Below are 17566 nucleotides of genomic sequence, written 5' to 3'. Positions count from 1 at the left end.
TAAAGGAAAAATGTGTTAGAGTATTTAAATGCCTGAATATGGAAGTGCTTGCTATGGAACTGTGGCAAACGCTTTTCCATTTCATATATTATGTTCCTAATGAATTTAAATTACTTTCTGGAATGTGTTCTCCCAGTCAAATATTTTAGGCAAACAATTTGAGCCAAATGTTTATATTAAACACAACTGCCTTTAGGTGAAAATGTGATCAGTGAGCTACATCTTCCATACAGTAGAATATCCATGCTTCATAGATTGCAAAATAGCTGCGGATAGTTTTGAAGCATGATTTAGAATTTGAAGGCTGGCAACAAGAGGCAGGAATTAACTTCGATACTTGAAAGAATTACAGTAACATAAATTTAGGTTTGACTGATTTAGAAGTGTTGCTCATTCAGTGGGTTTGAGTTTAGATAAAGTTTTATAATATCACTTAGTAAATAAAGTAAAAAAGTTTTCCAAGCATAAATATAAAAAAAAACAAACCCAGAAGGGATCATAGACTAATCTTTCACCAAAGGAGTATATATCTGGAACAGTGGATATTGAATGAACTTTTGCTATCTGGGATGCCATATCCCATTACCTAATTGTGTCTGCCTAAATCATGGGACTTTATATTAGAAAATGTAGAAATGTAAAGTATATAGAAGAAATAGACATTAATTAGATTGTGAAACTTGGATTTAAATTCAAAACTTTAAATAGATTTAAATGAATGAATTCCTAGAGAGAAGTAAAGTATTATTAAAATCATGTTTTTATTTACTGTGACATTTTAGAGTGATAACTCGGTAACTTCAAATTAAATGAAGTCAAAATAATTTGGCCTGACATGATCTGGGAGAACAGTCATAAGGATAATGGTACCTACCATAGCCTTAATAATAATACAGAGTGAATAAAGCACCCATGTCTAAAGCTTTTATTACTTCTGAGGTTAATTTATTTACTAGTCTAATGAAATTCCTAAGATATACCTTCAGTGAGTCTTCTCAAATGTTTCCAGTGATGTACTTGTAAGGATAAAGGAGTGTAGACTTGATCATCTTAGAGGATGAGTCATGGAAAATGTTATCACATCAATTTGTTTTTTTCTAAGTCTTCTAAAGGCTATATTTAAAACAAAAAGAAAAAAAACCCAAAACTAAAATTTCCTTCTTATGCTCCTCAAGAGTGTCAGAAAATCTGACAGGTCAGGTTGATAGTCTATGCTCCCATTAGCCTAGAATAATGCAGATAACTCTTATTATATGTCCCAGATAGTTTTATCTCAATTTTAGACATAGTCTGAAAATTTAAGTATTTAGGAATATATTTTTTCCAACATCTATGTGTTTTTTTTTAGAGTTCTAAAGGAGTATGCTTTATACTTAAAAAATTGTTTTTATTTACAGAAGGAACATTATGGGTGGAGATTCTTATAGAATGTAATATACATGTTTGACTTCTCAAAAACAATGCCTGAACTTACTGTATACATATATTGATTACCCAAGTAATTATCACTGTGAAAGTCATTTTACATATTCTAATATAATATGTCTTTTTATTTCTAAGATAAAAAGAATTTTGTGACAAATATTATACATGAGTTAGTATGAGGAATACATTCAACTTATTCTCATTTTAGACAGAGGACTAACATGGCCCATTATCCTTTTATGTTCTTACTCTCTTGATGCTCTTACCTAAATTTAGAATGTAGTTACAAAGTCTTTGGTTATTAAGACAATTTGTTTTTTCTCTTTAGTGATTTCTCCTTCAGTCTTTAATGTACTATATTGTATGGTTTACCCTTATGTAAGACTTTATAAAAATGGTATAATTATATCTGCTATAATTATATCTGGTATAGCTTTTAAAAGTCAACTTTGAGTTATTTCTTATCTTATATACAATAAGAACAGCTGTACAGTTCGATGAGTTTTGACAAATGTACACCTACTTAACTAACAGCATGGCCAGCATTTCTACCACCTCAAAAGGGTTTTTGATGCTCTTTTTCCAGTCAGTCTCCTGGTATCCCCAGCTCCAGACAATCACTGATCTGTTTTCTGTCTCTATAGTTTAGTTTTGCTTTTTCTGGACCTTTAGTTGAATGGAATCATATAATATATGATTTTGATCTTCTTTTACTCAGAAAAATGTTTTTGAGATTCACCTATGTTGGTGTGAGCATCAGTAATTCCATCCTTTTCATTGCCGAGTAGTATTTCATCATAAGGACATACCACTAGTTGTATATTTACTCACTTATTAGACATTTAAGTAATTTCCACTTTTTGACTGCAATTTTATTAAAGCTGCTCTTTTCCCAAGTCATTGTACCATTTTTTACTCTTAACAACAATGAGAGTTCCAGTTGCCCCACATTTTCACCAACATTTAGGATTGTCTTCTCAAATGTATTTTTAATTTTAGTCTAGTGGCATCTCATTTTGGTTTTGTTTCGCATTTGTTTGATTGCTAAGTTACATTTTATTGATAACTGTTCATTCAACTTTACAGGTGCGCTTATTGGACTTTCATATATCTTTTTGTGAAGTGTCTGTTCATGTATTTTGCTAATTTTTAATTAGATTGTTGGTCTTTTTAGTAATAAGTTACAAAGATTCTTTATATATTCTTAATACAAATCTTTTGTCAAGTGTATATACTCTGAATGTTTTCCCTCAGTATGTGATTTTAAAAGAATTTTTTTAATGATACCTTGAGAGAAGCAGTTTTTAATTCAACATCTAAGCTAATCCTGTTTCACTTATTCTTCTTGTTATTGTTATTATTTTAAAGCAAATTTTAACATCATATTATTATTACTGTAAATACTTTGGTAAATATCCTATACTTTTTTTAAGAAAACACAATGTCATTTTCATACTTTAAAATTTAACAAAAATAGCTTCAAAAGATAACAAACATGTACTTAAATTTTACTTGATTTTTGTAAATTTTTTAATACTTAATAACTTAATTTTTTATAAGTTCATGTCAGACATTTGATTGATTCAATGATTTAGTCTCTTTTAATTAAAAGCCATTTATCCATACAGTTATTTTTTTAAAACCATTTTCATTTTTGTTGAAGAAATTGAGCGGGTAATTTGTTCTGTAAAATACCCCACATTCTGGACTTGGCTTATTTCATCCTTCTGATACCACTTTATCATGAATGATATATACTGAAAATTATATCAGGAGGCTTGATCAGGTCAGATTTAAGTCTTATCTCCCCTCTCTCCCCCAGAACTTTCTGTTGAATCCTATTCAAGAGGCACATGTTTGCTTGTCTTTGTATCTTGCCATTGATTAGGTGTTTAAGTATTATCCATTATAAAATTCACTATCATTTATTCTCCCAATGGGCTTAGCAGCCAGCATGATTTCATGTCAGTTTAAGCTTAGTTACATTGCAGTAACAAAACGCCCAAAGTCACAGCATCTCACAACAACGAAGGGGGATTATACTCATCATGCTGCGTCACCACTGCAGGCTGGGCTTTGGCCTGCTCCCTGTCATCTTCTGTGGGCTCCAAGTTATGTTTACCCTGGACTCAGGGTGATGGAGCCTACAATGTGATGGGTCTCCTGGCAGAAGCGGTAGTTCTCCCTCTATGCTCTCTTACTTTTCTCCCCGTCTCCTCTCATTGTAGTCAATACTGTGATGAATTTGAAAAATAGGACAGAGAAATACATTAAAATCCTATCTACAGCATTGGTTGTGAGTGAGGCATGCCCATCTTCAACTTTACTAAATACTGCCAAATTGCTTCCCAATATAGTTTTATTATTTTACATTCTCACCTGTAATACCATCATTCTCAACCACTGTCTTTGTTAACACTTTATTATTGACATAAACTTTGTCATTTTAATAGGTTTGACTTGATCACATTATTGTTTTAATTTGCAGTTCTTTGACTACTTAATGCATTTATTGGTTTTTTTCATTTTCTCTCCAGTAAATTTGTTGTCTACAACTTGTACCTATATACCTCTTTCTCTGTGGATAATGCATTCTGGACACTAATTCTTTGAGAATTATATAGTTTGCAAATATGTATTTTTTATTTATGCCTTCTCTTTTTTACTTTCATTATGACTTCTTTTGTTTTACAGAATAATGAAGTAAAATATATTAGTCTATTCTTTTAGGGTTGTGCTTCTATTATCTTTTTAAGAAGTATTTTCTTTTTTTGTGTTTTGCTCAAGAAAATCTTCTTTACAGTTACAAAGATCTTGTATTTTCTTTGGAAGTTATAAAACTTCCCTTTTTTACAATTATGCTTTTAATCCACCTGAAATTAACTTTTGTTTATGTATGTGGGAGGTAACTAATTTGATTATCTTCTCTCCATGTGGATAATCGGTTGTTCAATACTTGTATTTGTAGTTGCATAATCCATTCCTTTCCCTATTGGTTTGTAATGATATCTCAGTCATATATCAAGTTTATGTCCATGTTAGGAGTATGTGTTAGGCGTCGCTGCTTTGGTTTTGTTTCAATACTATTACTGTCTGGTGAGTTCTTTCAGTTCTGTTCTGTGAGGAATTAATTGCCTGGCCTGCTTTTGGCGTGGCTCCCCCACGTGAAATTTAAAATCAGATTGTCAAGTTATTCGTACTCAAAAAAATCTTGTTGGAATTTTTATTAGAATTAGACTTCGGTTTATAGATTGATTTTAAAAGAAGTGTCACAAATTTATTGTGTTCTCCCAAGGAAGACCATAAAAAATCCTTCATTTGTTATTAGATCTTTTAATAAAGTTCTGTGTTTTTTCCCATTAATATCTTGTACTTTTCTTTTATCAGGTTTATTCCTTGGGAACTACACTATTTATTTTTATTGTAATTAAGATAAAATTTTATTAACTTTAATTTTTCTAAGATTACATATTCTAATTGTTACTTGGTCTATAGGAACACAGTTAATTTTGCTGATTGCAGCCTTGCCAAATTCTTTTTCTTTTTAGAGTATATGGAGTCTCCCTCAAGATTACTATGTTGTTAATTATGTTTTCTGTAAATAATAAAACTTGCTTTTTCCTTCCAGTCTTTATAGCTTTTGTTTTTCTTGAATTGCTGCATTAGCTCTTCTTTTAGCACAGTGCTAAATAAAACCTGTGATAGGGATCGTCCTGACTTTAAAAGGAATGCTTCCAGAGTTTTTCACCATGTTTGCTCTAAGTTTAGAAAGGTACCCATTATCTGACACCAGAACCTTTATCTGAGCAAAAAAAATTTTTTTTTCATTCCTATTATTTTGTAAAGATTTCTTATATTGAATGAGTATTAGAATTTGTTTAATTCTTTATGCTTTATCTTAATTTGGTAAATTACATTACTATATTGTCTTTTTTAAAATATATTTTTATTGATTTCAGAGAGGAAGGGCGAGGGACAGAGAGATAGAAACATCAATGGTGTGAATCATTGATTGGCTGCCTCCAGCACGTCCCCCACTGGGGTTCGAGCCTGCAACCTGGGCATGTGCCCTACCTGGGAATCCAGCCATGACCTCCTGGTTCACAGGTCAATGCTCAACCACTGAGCCCCTCCAGTCAGGCCATTAATATATTTTCTAATGCATTAATTTCTGGAAGATTTTTTGAGTTAAACTCAGTTTGTTCAGGATGTTGTACTTAAAGTATGTATAAACTTACTAAATACTTTTGCATCTATATATTTAATTTTTAAACTCTAATAAGTAAATATTTGTTGAATGAAATTAACTCTTTGTACATATATATCTGTATTTGGAACATTTCATGAAATTCAAGAGGATTTCCTTTTTTCATCCTGTCTTCCATCTTGTTTTGAGAATAATAGAGTGCCTTTTAGTGAAAGGAAAAGAGAGGTATATATTAGATGCATATTTTTGTCACTCTTCTTTCCCCCTTAATCCCCGACCCGCATACATGGAATCTGATATAAGGAGAGACCATTCACCTGCTCATCAGCTTAATCTTTCTAAGCATGGATCAATAAAATAAGTATTTCAGCCAACCTCTTCAGCTGATAGACTTCTAGGAGTTATATGACTCTCATTATAAACTTGTATTTTAGATGTTTGACATGTGGTCTGATAGCTTATAAAAATCTCCCAGCATTATAATTTTATATTTACAAATAAATCTATATGTATTTTACAAAACAAAGTTGTGACAGATAAAAAGTAAAAAAAAATATTAGTATTCAAGAGTTACTCTATAATGGCATAAGCCCATTTTGTAAAAAGAAAGGGAGTAAATGCATCGTTGTATGTGTGTATGTGAACATACGTGTTTATCTAAGTATAGAAATAACTATGCAAGGATATATACACCATTAGAGAGGGTGTACTTTGGAAAAATATATGTGAATTTTATTTATTGAATTATTTAGTGTATGTGTTACCCTTAGTTGACAAACTTTTACTGTGAAAGCCCAAATAGTATATATTTTAGGCTTTTCAGTCCATGTGGTCTAAGTTGCAAATATTTAACTGGCATTGTAGCACCAAAGCAGCCATAAGACAAAATGTAAATATGGCTGTGTTCCAATAAAACTTTATTTCTAAAAGCAGGTGGCAGGCCAGATTTGACCCATAGGGCCTATTTTGCCCAACATAAATATGTACAGATTGATAGTTACTAGTGAAAATTAATGGGGAGTTTTAATATCATGCCAGACATTTTCTCATAAGTAAACTTAGCTGGTCTTACCACTTTTAGAAATTAGAGAAAAATCTATTACTGCAAAACTGACCTGTGGAGTCTTCTGTATTAAAACATATCTTATACATGTAAATAGATGTATACTAGTACATGCAATAGAGACATTCAAATTTATACTTCATAGTTTTACCCTTGACAAGCAAATAACCATTGAAAAGTTTTTTAACATAAGGAGCCAAGATATCATTTTGAAATACTTTTGTTTAATCATTTAAATACAACACTGAAAATTTTGTATTATGAATTCATATATTATTCATATTCATAGGCTAAAAGTCTGGAATTAATTCATGACAAAAATATAAACCTAAAAGAAAATGCTTACAGGAAATATATGAAATACATCAAAATGATTATGTGAAATTTTTCAGAGTAGTCAAGGCATAAGAACTTCTTAGAGTAATTTGGTTCATATTTTGTTGAGCTCTAACCGTAAAGTTTTGTAAGTAGATAAAAAGAAACAGTAGTTTTCATGCAATTATCATTTGCTCTTTGTAGTTTAAAGAATGCCTCCTTACTCCTCCTCCTTTATTCCTTTGCCTCACGCAGTCCTGGAAGTTGCAGTTCTCAGTACAGAAGGACAGGTTCAGGACTTCAAATTTCCTCTGGGCATCAAAGGAGCAGGCAGCTCAATCCAGCTCTCTGCAAACACTGTCAAACAGAACAGCAGGAATGGTAAGGTGGAACCGTCTTTAACAACTGACAGGTTGTGTGTGTTTTTTTTTTGTTCGCTTAAACCTGTTAGGTCTAAAATACTGAGTATTTGACTCCTGATATAACAAATACACCTTAACATTTAACAGCAGATTTAAAATAATGCCTTACTGTTTCCCAATGAACTCAATCGAAATAAAGATTTTCCATAAGGATTTTTTTTCATTTTATTCTTATTTTAATGTATCTTTTTTTTTTTTTTAATTCATAAGTGTGTTAACTGTAAGTCATGTGACTGTTTTTACTTTCCTAGGGCTTGCAAAGTTGGTGTTCATCATTTACCGGAGCCTGGGACAGTTCCTCAGTACAGAAAATGCAACCATAAAACTGGGTGCTGACTTTATTGGTCGTAATAGCACCATTGCAGTGAATTCCCACGTCATTTCGGTTTCAATCAATAAAGAATCCAGCCGAGTGTACTTGACAGATCCTGTGCTTTTTACCCTGCCACACATTGATGTAAGTTATGTATGTTAATGAAGTCGCGGAAGGTTAGAAAACCAGTGAGGAAGGAAAGCAAAGCTGACCTGCTGGGGAAGGGGAGAAGGGGAATGGGGAGATGACGGAGTGGAAAGAAAGGATCTTGCCTTTAGAATTTCAAATGTTGGACTAGGTCAGAAGGAAAGTATATTTAAGTCTGTGAACATAAATTTAAATGAGGCTTAGTGATTATTACAACTTAAATGTATTTTTAATGAAAGCTAATACAGTAATCAACAGGAAAATGTAAATGACTATAATTTGTTTTAGAATGACAATCAACTCTTACCTTAGCAGCAGGAGAGCCCAGTGTTAACTGACAGGACTCTGCCTTTTTAGTGTGGCAGATCGCTTTTTGGTTTTTCTGATCATATTTGACCCAATTGTTATCAAGCCCGGATATTATCAAGTCTAGGATGGAAGAGATATGCCTTAGAATGCAAGTTGGTAGTTAAAGAATTACACTGTGTTGGAAGACTGAAGAATTTGGGCTGTTGTTAAACATAGAGTGAATGTGTGCCCACAGATAACCCAGTGGACCTCCAAAATTGGCAAAGAAAAATAAACGTGTGTGGCTATTCATGTCTTATATCTGCTGCAGTTGATTCAGTCTTCTAAGAATCCTGATGTTGCAAATGTGTCACTGAGAACAAACATGAGCCCTACATGGGAAATGGATTTTAAAACACTTGGTCCTTACAGAGTATTCTTAGAACAAATCCATGGGTCTGATTTTGTCAGAAAAGGAAAAGAAATGGTTCTAATGTGTGATCAATATATAAAATCATAAGATGGAAATTGTAATTGTGTAAAATGGGTCTTTGGTAATTTAGGGTACACTTTAGAGTGTTTCGGACTATAAAGCTCCTCTTAAGTTAGATATCTGCCTTGCGTAGCATAGCCTACACTTTTGCTGATGAAAAATTTTATAGTCTGAAACTTACAAAGTTTAATCTAAATTACCTTTTACACATATTAAACAATTGCTATTGCCATGTTAGAGTGTAAAAATCCTAATTTTATCTTGTCACTTTATTTCCCAGCCTGACAATTACTTCAATGCAAACTGCTCCTTCTGGAACTACTCAGAGAGAACTATGATGGGATATTGGTCTACCCAGGGCTGCAAGCTGGTTGACACTAATAAAACTCGTACAACGTGTGCATGCAGCCACCTAACCAATTTTGCAATTCTTATGGCCCACAGGGAAATTGCAGTAAGTATTTTAATTAGTAGCAGAGAAAAACCTCAGAGATTCCAAACAGCTTCGGTGACAATCCCTGCTTTGGGTGCTAATCGTAACTAAAAAGCAGACAGAGTAATGTGGATTTCTTACTGTTTCTACACTGGCCATGTATTTTAGGAAGCCTTGGCACTGTATTGTTACTTCTCAAAACCATGTGCTTTACAGACTTATTCTGAGTTTTTCTCCTTGGGGCAGGTGTTTGGCAGAGGTGGTCAGGGGTTGAAGGTGGTCATACTAAAGAGAGAGGGCTCTAAAGTTTCATACCCACCTCCTCTTGAAGTTCGAATCTTATTTCACAACTTTTAAGTTTCCTAATCATTTTGCTCACTGCAAAACTGCAGATTTTGAAAGGTCAGAATGGTTTCTGGTATGTTCCTTAGTATTTCTTTATGTGATTAAGAAAAAAATAGCCAGAAGATAAAAATACTTTAAGAAACATAGCATGAAAGCTCTCAGAACTGTTGTGTACTTGTGTCTTAGTACAAAATCTATAATAATAAAAGCGTAATATGCTAATTAGACCGGACGTCCTTCCGGATGAACTTCTGGACAAAGCCGGGGCTGCAAGGGAAGCCCTGGTCCCGGGTGCCTGCCGGGGCTGGAGGGAAGCCTGGGTCTTGGGTGCCAGAGGGAAGCAGGTGCTGGCGGCGGTGGGAAGGAAGGCCTACTCTTGCACGAATTTCGGGCATTGGGCCTCTCGTATAATATAAAAACCCAAAGAGAAAGTAAAAACTTAAAATTTCACTCATATGTTAACTGGAAAGGCTATTTAAATATCATTTTTTAATCATAACTTAATCTTCTTTATTATTTTGTATTTTCTATGTTTATTTAGGTAATAATTTCAATCATTTTGAAATAATTGGATTACTTTCTAGTAAATTCTTCCACTTTCATAGGTCATCTTTGGATATAAATATTGATAATATTGAGTGTGTTGTATGATCAATATTTCTTTTTTGTATTGAGCCCTGTTTGAGCACACATGAGTGTTCAGAGGGTTTAGTTTTAAAAGATGAGCTATCACATGTGAAAACTATCTCACCTTGAGTTGATGTAATGAGGAATATTAACTTTTTTTTATGTTTTTATTTTCAGTACAAAGATGGAGTTCACGAATTACTCCTGACAGTCATCACCTGGGTGGGAATTGTCATTTCCCTTGTTTGCCTGGCTATCTGCATTTTCACCTTCTGCTTTTTCCGTGGTCTCCAGAGTGACCGTAATACAATTCACAAGAATCTTTGTATCAACCTTTTCATTGCTGAATTTATTTTTCTAATAGGCATTGATAAGACAGACTACATGGTAAGCACCCCTTCAGTTTATTGACCTTGAATCTCTGAAAATTATGATGACAAGTGTGAATCCCCTCATCCTTGTATGCTGATATTAATATTTGACCTTGTTAACAGTCTAATTGACATGGCACAATTGAAGGATAATTTGTAGTAAATTAAAAGGCAGTCCAATCATTAAGAAAAATTATGAGTTCATTCATTCCTCATATTAAGGTACAGTTGACATTTTTCTGGGTTTGTTACTAAGACACATAATTTGATTAGAAGAATGCTGGGATACCTGAATGGAAAGATTCTGTTTTTACCATTTTAATTTTCTCACATAGTTATTCTGACCAGTGATCATTTCTTCATATTCTGAGCACTTTATTCATTATGACTTTTCCATGTTATGAACAGAACTTAATAATTAGTTAATTTTCACCCTATATTCATCTATACTGGGCTGAATTTAAGAATCCTTTACATATGACAGGAAAGTAATGTTAGGTCATTAGAGCTGGGGTATTTGTCATTAAAGCTAATTTTTTAAATTCTAGAATAGAAAAAAATAGAAATAGTATATATGGAAACAACTGTTCTATAATGAAATAGATCATCTGCAAGTAGAGTATTAAGAGTTAATCATGGATAATTCTAGAAGAGAAATTAAGATGCTTTTTTATTTCTTTAATCTTTTAAAAATTTCACTACAAATTGTAATGCTTTAGAGTGGTGAAATTTCTAGCACACCTGGCATTATACTATAAGCATTAATTATACTTTCCAAATTTGGCAGTGTTTGTAACTCATTTCCATTTTTGAAAAAAAATTTTAAAGAAGCAGTATTTAAATAATGATATATTTTTAAAGATAGTAGTGAGCACCATCAGTGACTGACTGTTTTACAAGTCTGAAGTGGACTGTTTACATTCATGTGTTCTTCTTTTTGTTTTGTTTTTTCTTTTTCTTTATAGATTGCATGCTCAATATTTGCAGGACTTCTACACTTTTTCTTTTTGGCTGCTTTTGCCTGGATGTGCTTAGAAGGTGTGCAGCTCTATCTAATGTTAGTTGAAGTTTTTGAAAGTGAATATTCAAGGAAGAAATATTACTATGTTGCTGGTTACTTGTTTCCTGCCACAGTGGTTGGAGTTTCAGCTGCTATTGACTATAAGAGCTATGGAACAGAAAAAGCGTAAGTAATTGCAAGCGACCTGAGTGTTTTTCAAGTGAATAATTTTTTAAAGCCTGTTAGCTGTCAGTGAGGTTCCCTGACAGACTGAAATAGCCTCTGAAAGCTTTATTGGAAGAGAATGGGCATGCCGTGTGCAAATTACAATCAAGTCTTTTGTAATTTTCTAGGTTCAGAGGATTTGTACTCTGGTAAGGCAGATTCTAAATTATGGACTTTCTTTTTTAATACAAAAGATTGACCTGAAACAAATTGAAAAAGTAAATAACTTTTTGGCCTTAGAAAGATATTAAGAAAAATCCTTCTGAACTTAAAGCATCTGACAGGTCTAACTACTCAGTTTTAAGCTAATGCTTCATTAGTTCTCTTTGTGCAGCCAGCCCTCCAGCTAACTCTCATTCTGAATTGTGACAGTAGCACATTCCTTCCCATATGTTTTACTTTGATAATATTTTATCAGGCAGTTTGAAAGGATTATAATAAGTCACTGTCTTTCATTTATAAAAATATAGATATTTATGGAAAGTGACAGAAAGTAGGACATAGCCATGTTTCTAAGGACTTTATTTGCTAGAGGCATGAATTTGCCTTCTAATTCTGTTTATTTTTTCCTTTGATAAAATTAGTTATATAAAGATTCTTTGGACTAAAGAAAGCTTTTTTGACTGTACAGATGATGAAAGACAAATAAAAGAAATTCAGTGGGGATTCAGTGTTATGTGAAAAATGAACCACTAAGTAAAATCTGTCTTAATAAGTTTATGCATCATTTACTCTAATACTGTATGAGTCTATGCTTTGAATTTCCCCCTAACCCCCCAATATTTATCCATTCCCAGGTGAGGTATTTTATTTATGCTATGCAGTTTTGCAACAAACATATGCATTGTTTGTCTGTTATGTTTCCTAGGATTAAGCACTTTAGCTCACATATAGATCTGAAAAACAAAAATTGAAGATAGTTTTAAAATGATGAGACAATTTGGAATGTTGAGTTTCAAGTTTTTCTTAGTAAAGTCAGTGATCTTAAGAATTAGGGATTGTGGTGTGGTGGGGTTTATTATTCCCTTATACAAACATAACTGTGTCTTTATCAGATTTAAAACCTGAAATGAAAACCAGTAGTTTGAAGTAAATATATTGCTGTTTTTCAAGTGAAACTCAGCCTAGAATTAATAAAATTGTTCTTGCCCATGATAAATGAATTTTCAAAGGCAAATGTAAATGCAGTTTTATTATATTTTAAAATTTATATTTTCCTTGTCATGTTGAATATCCATTGAAGCTACTTATTACATTATTTTTCTTTCCATAATAGTTGCTGGCTTCATGTTGATAACTATTTTATATGGAGTTTCATTGGACCTGTTACTTTCATTATTCTGGTAAGCAGACCCTACTTTCCCTTCATTTTTGGCTTGCTGCTTTAGCAGTGCTATTGAAAAGGGGATACTTTGTTTTATTGTTATTTATCTATGCTTTCAATGATTATAAACCCATCTAGCTTATGGGATAAAATTATATAGAATATTTTAAATATTATACCATTATTGAGAGTTTATACACTTACTAATTAGTAGTCTCTCCTGTAAAAAGTACTTTTTCTTATTTTTAATTTAGTTTGACAAAAAATGTCATGTCATAATCTTTGAAAATCTACTCACATGTAAAACATGTTAAGATTGCATGGTTTGAAACTAGATTGATAATTATAAAGGAAAAACTGATACGTATAGCACATTTTATTTTTAGGTAGTGGAGTGTTTTTGCTAAGAGTTTTAATTCAGGAAGTTCTGTCTCCAAAGTCTATAATATTAGTGTTGTACCAAGCCTTTATGGCATTTATGAATTAAATGAATGTTTTATGAAAGTGAAAGAAAATTAGCTTAATATTTACTATCTTAATTTTCACACAGTAATTTAGTACTTTTAAATAAATGTCCATATTCTGAGTTCTTTTTAGGGTAGTTTTTAATTTTACTTTATTTTTCAATTAAAGTTTGCATTCAGTATTATTTTGTATTAGTTTCAGAGAACAGACTGTTGGTTGCCAGAGTGGAGGCACTTTGGGGGTGAAAAAGGTGAAGGGATTAAGAGCTACAAATTGGTAGTAACAAAATAGTCACAGGGATGTAAAGTATTGTAGAGGGAATATAGTCAATAATATTGTAATAACTATGTATGGTGCCAAGGGGGTACGTGAAATATTGAGGGGACCGCTTTGTAAAGTATATGATTGTCAAAAATATATTTTAAGCTTAGATTAATGAGTGAATAATAAGTCAAATTTAGCTTTATTAGAAATAAAGTTACTTTTCTAAGACTTAAAATACCAAATAACTTGTATTTTAAAATAAATTTGATATAAGTATAGTGGCATTAAGGTATTTTTTAAACTTCTTCCATTATTGTTAGTCAAATATTTGAAATATAGTAAAAATAAAAGAATGTAGCAAATATATTTGGATTTCAGTATTTAAAACTTTTCACTCAGTTATAGTCTTAATTTGTTAGAAATAGGTGTTATTGACCATTATAAGATTGAAAAGGAAACATAAACAAGTTTAAATATTGCCTATATATTTTTATTACTGTTTAAGCATTCTTTTTCTTTAAAAAGTGACACAAGTGAGCTTCTCAGGATAGTTCTATGGTTAACTAGTGTTTCATAAAGTTGAGAAAAATTTTAGTAATTCAAGGAAATTTAAAACTACTTTAAGTGTATGTACGTTTGTCACTAAAATGAATTTTTAACACAATTATACAAAGTCAAATGAAAACCTGAGATGAATGCCTGTATGAATCAGACCAGGAAAAGTGTTGCCGGGAAAGGTGATTTCTCTTTGGAATTATTCAATCCAGATGCTTGTCCCAGTTTTCGTTCTTGGTTTACTTATGTTAACACAGCCTAAGCCTAGGTTGAGTTATAAGACAAATAGCTAACATGAAAGGATACAGTCCTTAAAGACACACGCTTCTTTTTTTCCCCCTTAGCCTTTGACCAAATATATTGATATTTTGAACATTTTAAAGACCATTTTAGGGATATTTGGTCTTTATGTGTTTAATTCTTTTGTACTGCAGTTTTATTTATTTTCTATCTCTAAAGATAAATACTGACTTTAGAACAATAAAAATGGTTTCATTTGGCAGAAGGAGTTAATGTTCACATATACTCAATTTTCAGTAAGAAAAGGTAAAGGACATTTTATTATATTGCCCATTTACAGTGTCATTATTATCCTCTACCAAATCATTTAAGTTGAGATGTGAAGGGCTTTGGGGAACGGTGTTGCCAACTTAAAACAAAACAAAACAGCAGGTAGCAATCACAGTTAAAGATCCTGAGAGTGATTCTTCTCTTGCAATTGCTTTGCCCTCTAATCGTCCCAGCACAGAGACAGAGTGGAATAGTGTGTAAAACATTATCTTGCATGTAACCTAAATTGAGATATGATACCATTGTAGAATACCGGTTTGTTGAATATTAATAGATTTACCTGCATATATTCTTCTGGTAATACAGGACCTTTAAAAGGCAATTTAGACACAAATCTTAGTAATATAAATTGTATAGTATCTTCTACATTTTTAAGGAGTACTCTTTTTTTAAAATTTATCTTTATTGTTGAAAGTATTACAGATGTCTCCTTTGTTTCCCCATTGATTCCCCTCCACCCCATACCCACCCTTCCCAGGCCTTCACCACACTATTTAGTCTGTATCCATGGGCTATGCTAAAATGCACATAAGTTCCCCCGATTAATCTCTCTCTACCCACCCTCCACCGCCTAAGGAGTATTCTTATAACAAGTTTTTCATTTCCAATTTTTCTGAATTGAAACCGTTTAACTTAGTAATATTAAACAAGTGTACATCTTTCATAATGTTCTATGAAGAAAAATAACATGCTATGGAAGATAAAACTTCCTACTTCTATGTTTCTATTGAGTGTCTCGCCTACAGGCCACTAGAGTTATTATGTCTATGAGAAAAGTGCTTGCAAGTAATGAGCAGTGGGAAACCATTAGTATGCCTGAAATGGTTTAATGAAAGCTTGGATCATGACACCTCAGGAGCTATTCTTATCATTTGGACAGCTCCATCTGCATCATTAATAATTAATTCAGTTCAGTAAGAGTTCAGCTCACACACTCATTTAGAAGTCTTCTTCAGAGAACACCTCTCTGGCTGCCAGTCCCTGGGAGAAATAGGTTTCTGCTTGGCTAACAGCAAAGATCTGGAGATACAAGTGCAGTTTTAGAGTTGCATTTGCCAGGTAGCAAAAGCTCCAGGGAGGACAAAAAGGGTCAGAACATGTGTGGTTCAGTTAGGTTACTTCAGAGTGGTGTTTCTGTGCTTCTGTCTTATCATATCCATGTCAGCACTGCCAGCTGTGGAATGAATTTTAAGCTGCTAAGCTCAGGCGGATGTGATCCAATTGAGCAGGTTGATGACTGGAATGCAAACTGTGCGTTCCTGTAATCTGTGGAGCCTTTTTGTATTTTAAAATTTCTCATGTCATCAATATGGGTGATGACTAGCTGTGCCTGTCATTAAGTGGTGATGACTTTTATCAGCAAATTATACTGGAAGATTATTAAAACAATAATTTATAAAAAATTATTTTGGGGTAGGTAAAAGAACATTATGCATTATTGGCAAGAGAAAGAATCCCCCCATTTGGTGATTTACTATTTTTTAGCTGGATAGGAAAATATTTTTCTTCTGAATTTGCTTTCAGTCTCTTGCATATAATTCTGTTGAGACGACTATATAGCTGTTTACCTGTGTACACGTGCATGTGCATGTACATACACACACACAGAATGGAATTAAAACCTGATTAATTCCTAGTTGTGCTGCCTCATCTCCAGAATTAGTCATTAGTATGGACAGTTAGGCTGGTGAGTTGCCATACAACATGTAACACAATCTATATAACCTGTGCTTATTGGGGGCTTCTATGGGAAGGATTGAATAATGGCATGTACCTACCAGGTTTAGACAAATCTTTGTAACTGTCTTTTTCCTTTCTCACCATTGCATAACACTCTCCAATCTATCCCAAAATCACTGTGTTTAAACTCAGTAGTAGTTGTGTCGGAAAGAAAAAAAACAAAGAACAAGAGTGGGGGTGAAAAGTGGCTGTGTTGCATTGAAGGGAGAAGAGACCCGCTTCTCTCCTGGTCTTTTTTCCTGCCTCCCAGTGAGAAATAGGGGAGATTCCATGTGTGAAGGTTGTGTTTTACTTCTTAAATGCATACCAAACACAGGAAAATAAATTGGAAGAAATAAAAGTGAGAAAAAAGAAATCACTTACTCTAACCTAAAGGGGAAAAAAAAAAAAAGAAGCAGCAACACAGAAGTATTTGGCTGGAAAGAGCCATGTATGTCCTGGCTAGAAAACATACACACACATATAATGTTAACCTCAGTAGGGGAAAGAGAGAGGAAGGGAAAATGCATCTAGCAGTCTGTTTTTTAGGATGAAATAAGATATGTTTTCTGTGGCACCTTCTACTTGTTTAGTCTTCAGTCTTAACAAGATGGAAATGTCTTTGTATCATACTTAGCTTTAATTCTATTTTTATGTACTTAGATTTTATGTTTATTGAAAAATGTATTATTGATTTTTACCTGATTTTCTCCATTGAAAAATATGTTTGGATGGGTTCACCTCCAAGATTTCACATTCGTACTCATTTTCTTTTCATAGCATAATAGTTTTATACATCCACATTTTTTTCACATTCACATTCTTTATTTTCTTACAGTTTATATATTGTCGTGGGTAATAACATTTTTTTCACCCTGGACTATACTACTACTACTACTACTAATACTACTACTACTACTACTACTGTTTTATCTTTAGGGGATAATTAATGTGCTTAGAAAATAATGAACACCAAATTGAGGATCTACCTATGC

General features: G+C 32.8%; 1 protein-coding gene across 11 annotated transcripts in view; it reads left to right on the top strand.

Moving 5' to 3' along the window:
* Positions 1 to 17566, top strand: part of ADGRL2 (adhesion G protein-coupled receptor L2) — a 211471-nt gene that overhangs the window by 176793 nt on the left and 17112 nt on the right. For all 11 annotated transcript variants that reach the window (XM_079777921.1, XM_079777924.1, XM_079777923.1 and 8 more), the window contains 6 exons: positions 7266 to 7391; positions 7684 to 7889; positions 8954 to 9127; positions 10256 to 10465; positions 11415 to 11635; positions 12951 to 13017. In XM_079777921.1, the coding sequence (XP_079634047.1) occupies positions 7266 to 7391; positions 7684 to 7889; positions 8954 to 9127; positions 10256 to 10465; positions 11415 to 11635; positions 12951 to 13017 (1004 nt within the window). The remainder of the gene's footprint in view (positions 1 to 7265; positions 7392 to 7683; positions 7890 to 8953; positions 9128 to 10255; positions 10466 to 11414; positions 11636 to 12950; positions 13018 to 17566) is intronic.

Source organism: Cnephaeus nilssonii, assembly GCF_951640355.1.
Source record: "Cnephaeus nilssonii genome assembly, chromosome: 7".
Taxonomy (NCBI): domain Eukaryota; kingdom Metazoa; phylum Chordata; class Mammalia; order Chiroptera; family Vespertilionidae; genus Cnephaeus; species Cnephaeus nilssonii.
Note: the sequence above shows the minus strand (reverse complement) of the source record. Positions and strands in the feature narration are given on the sequence as shown.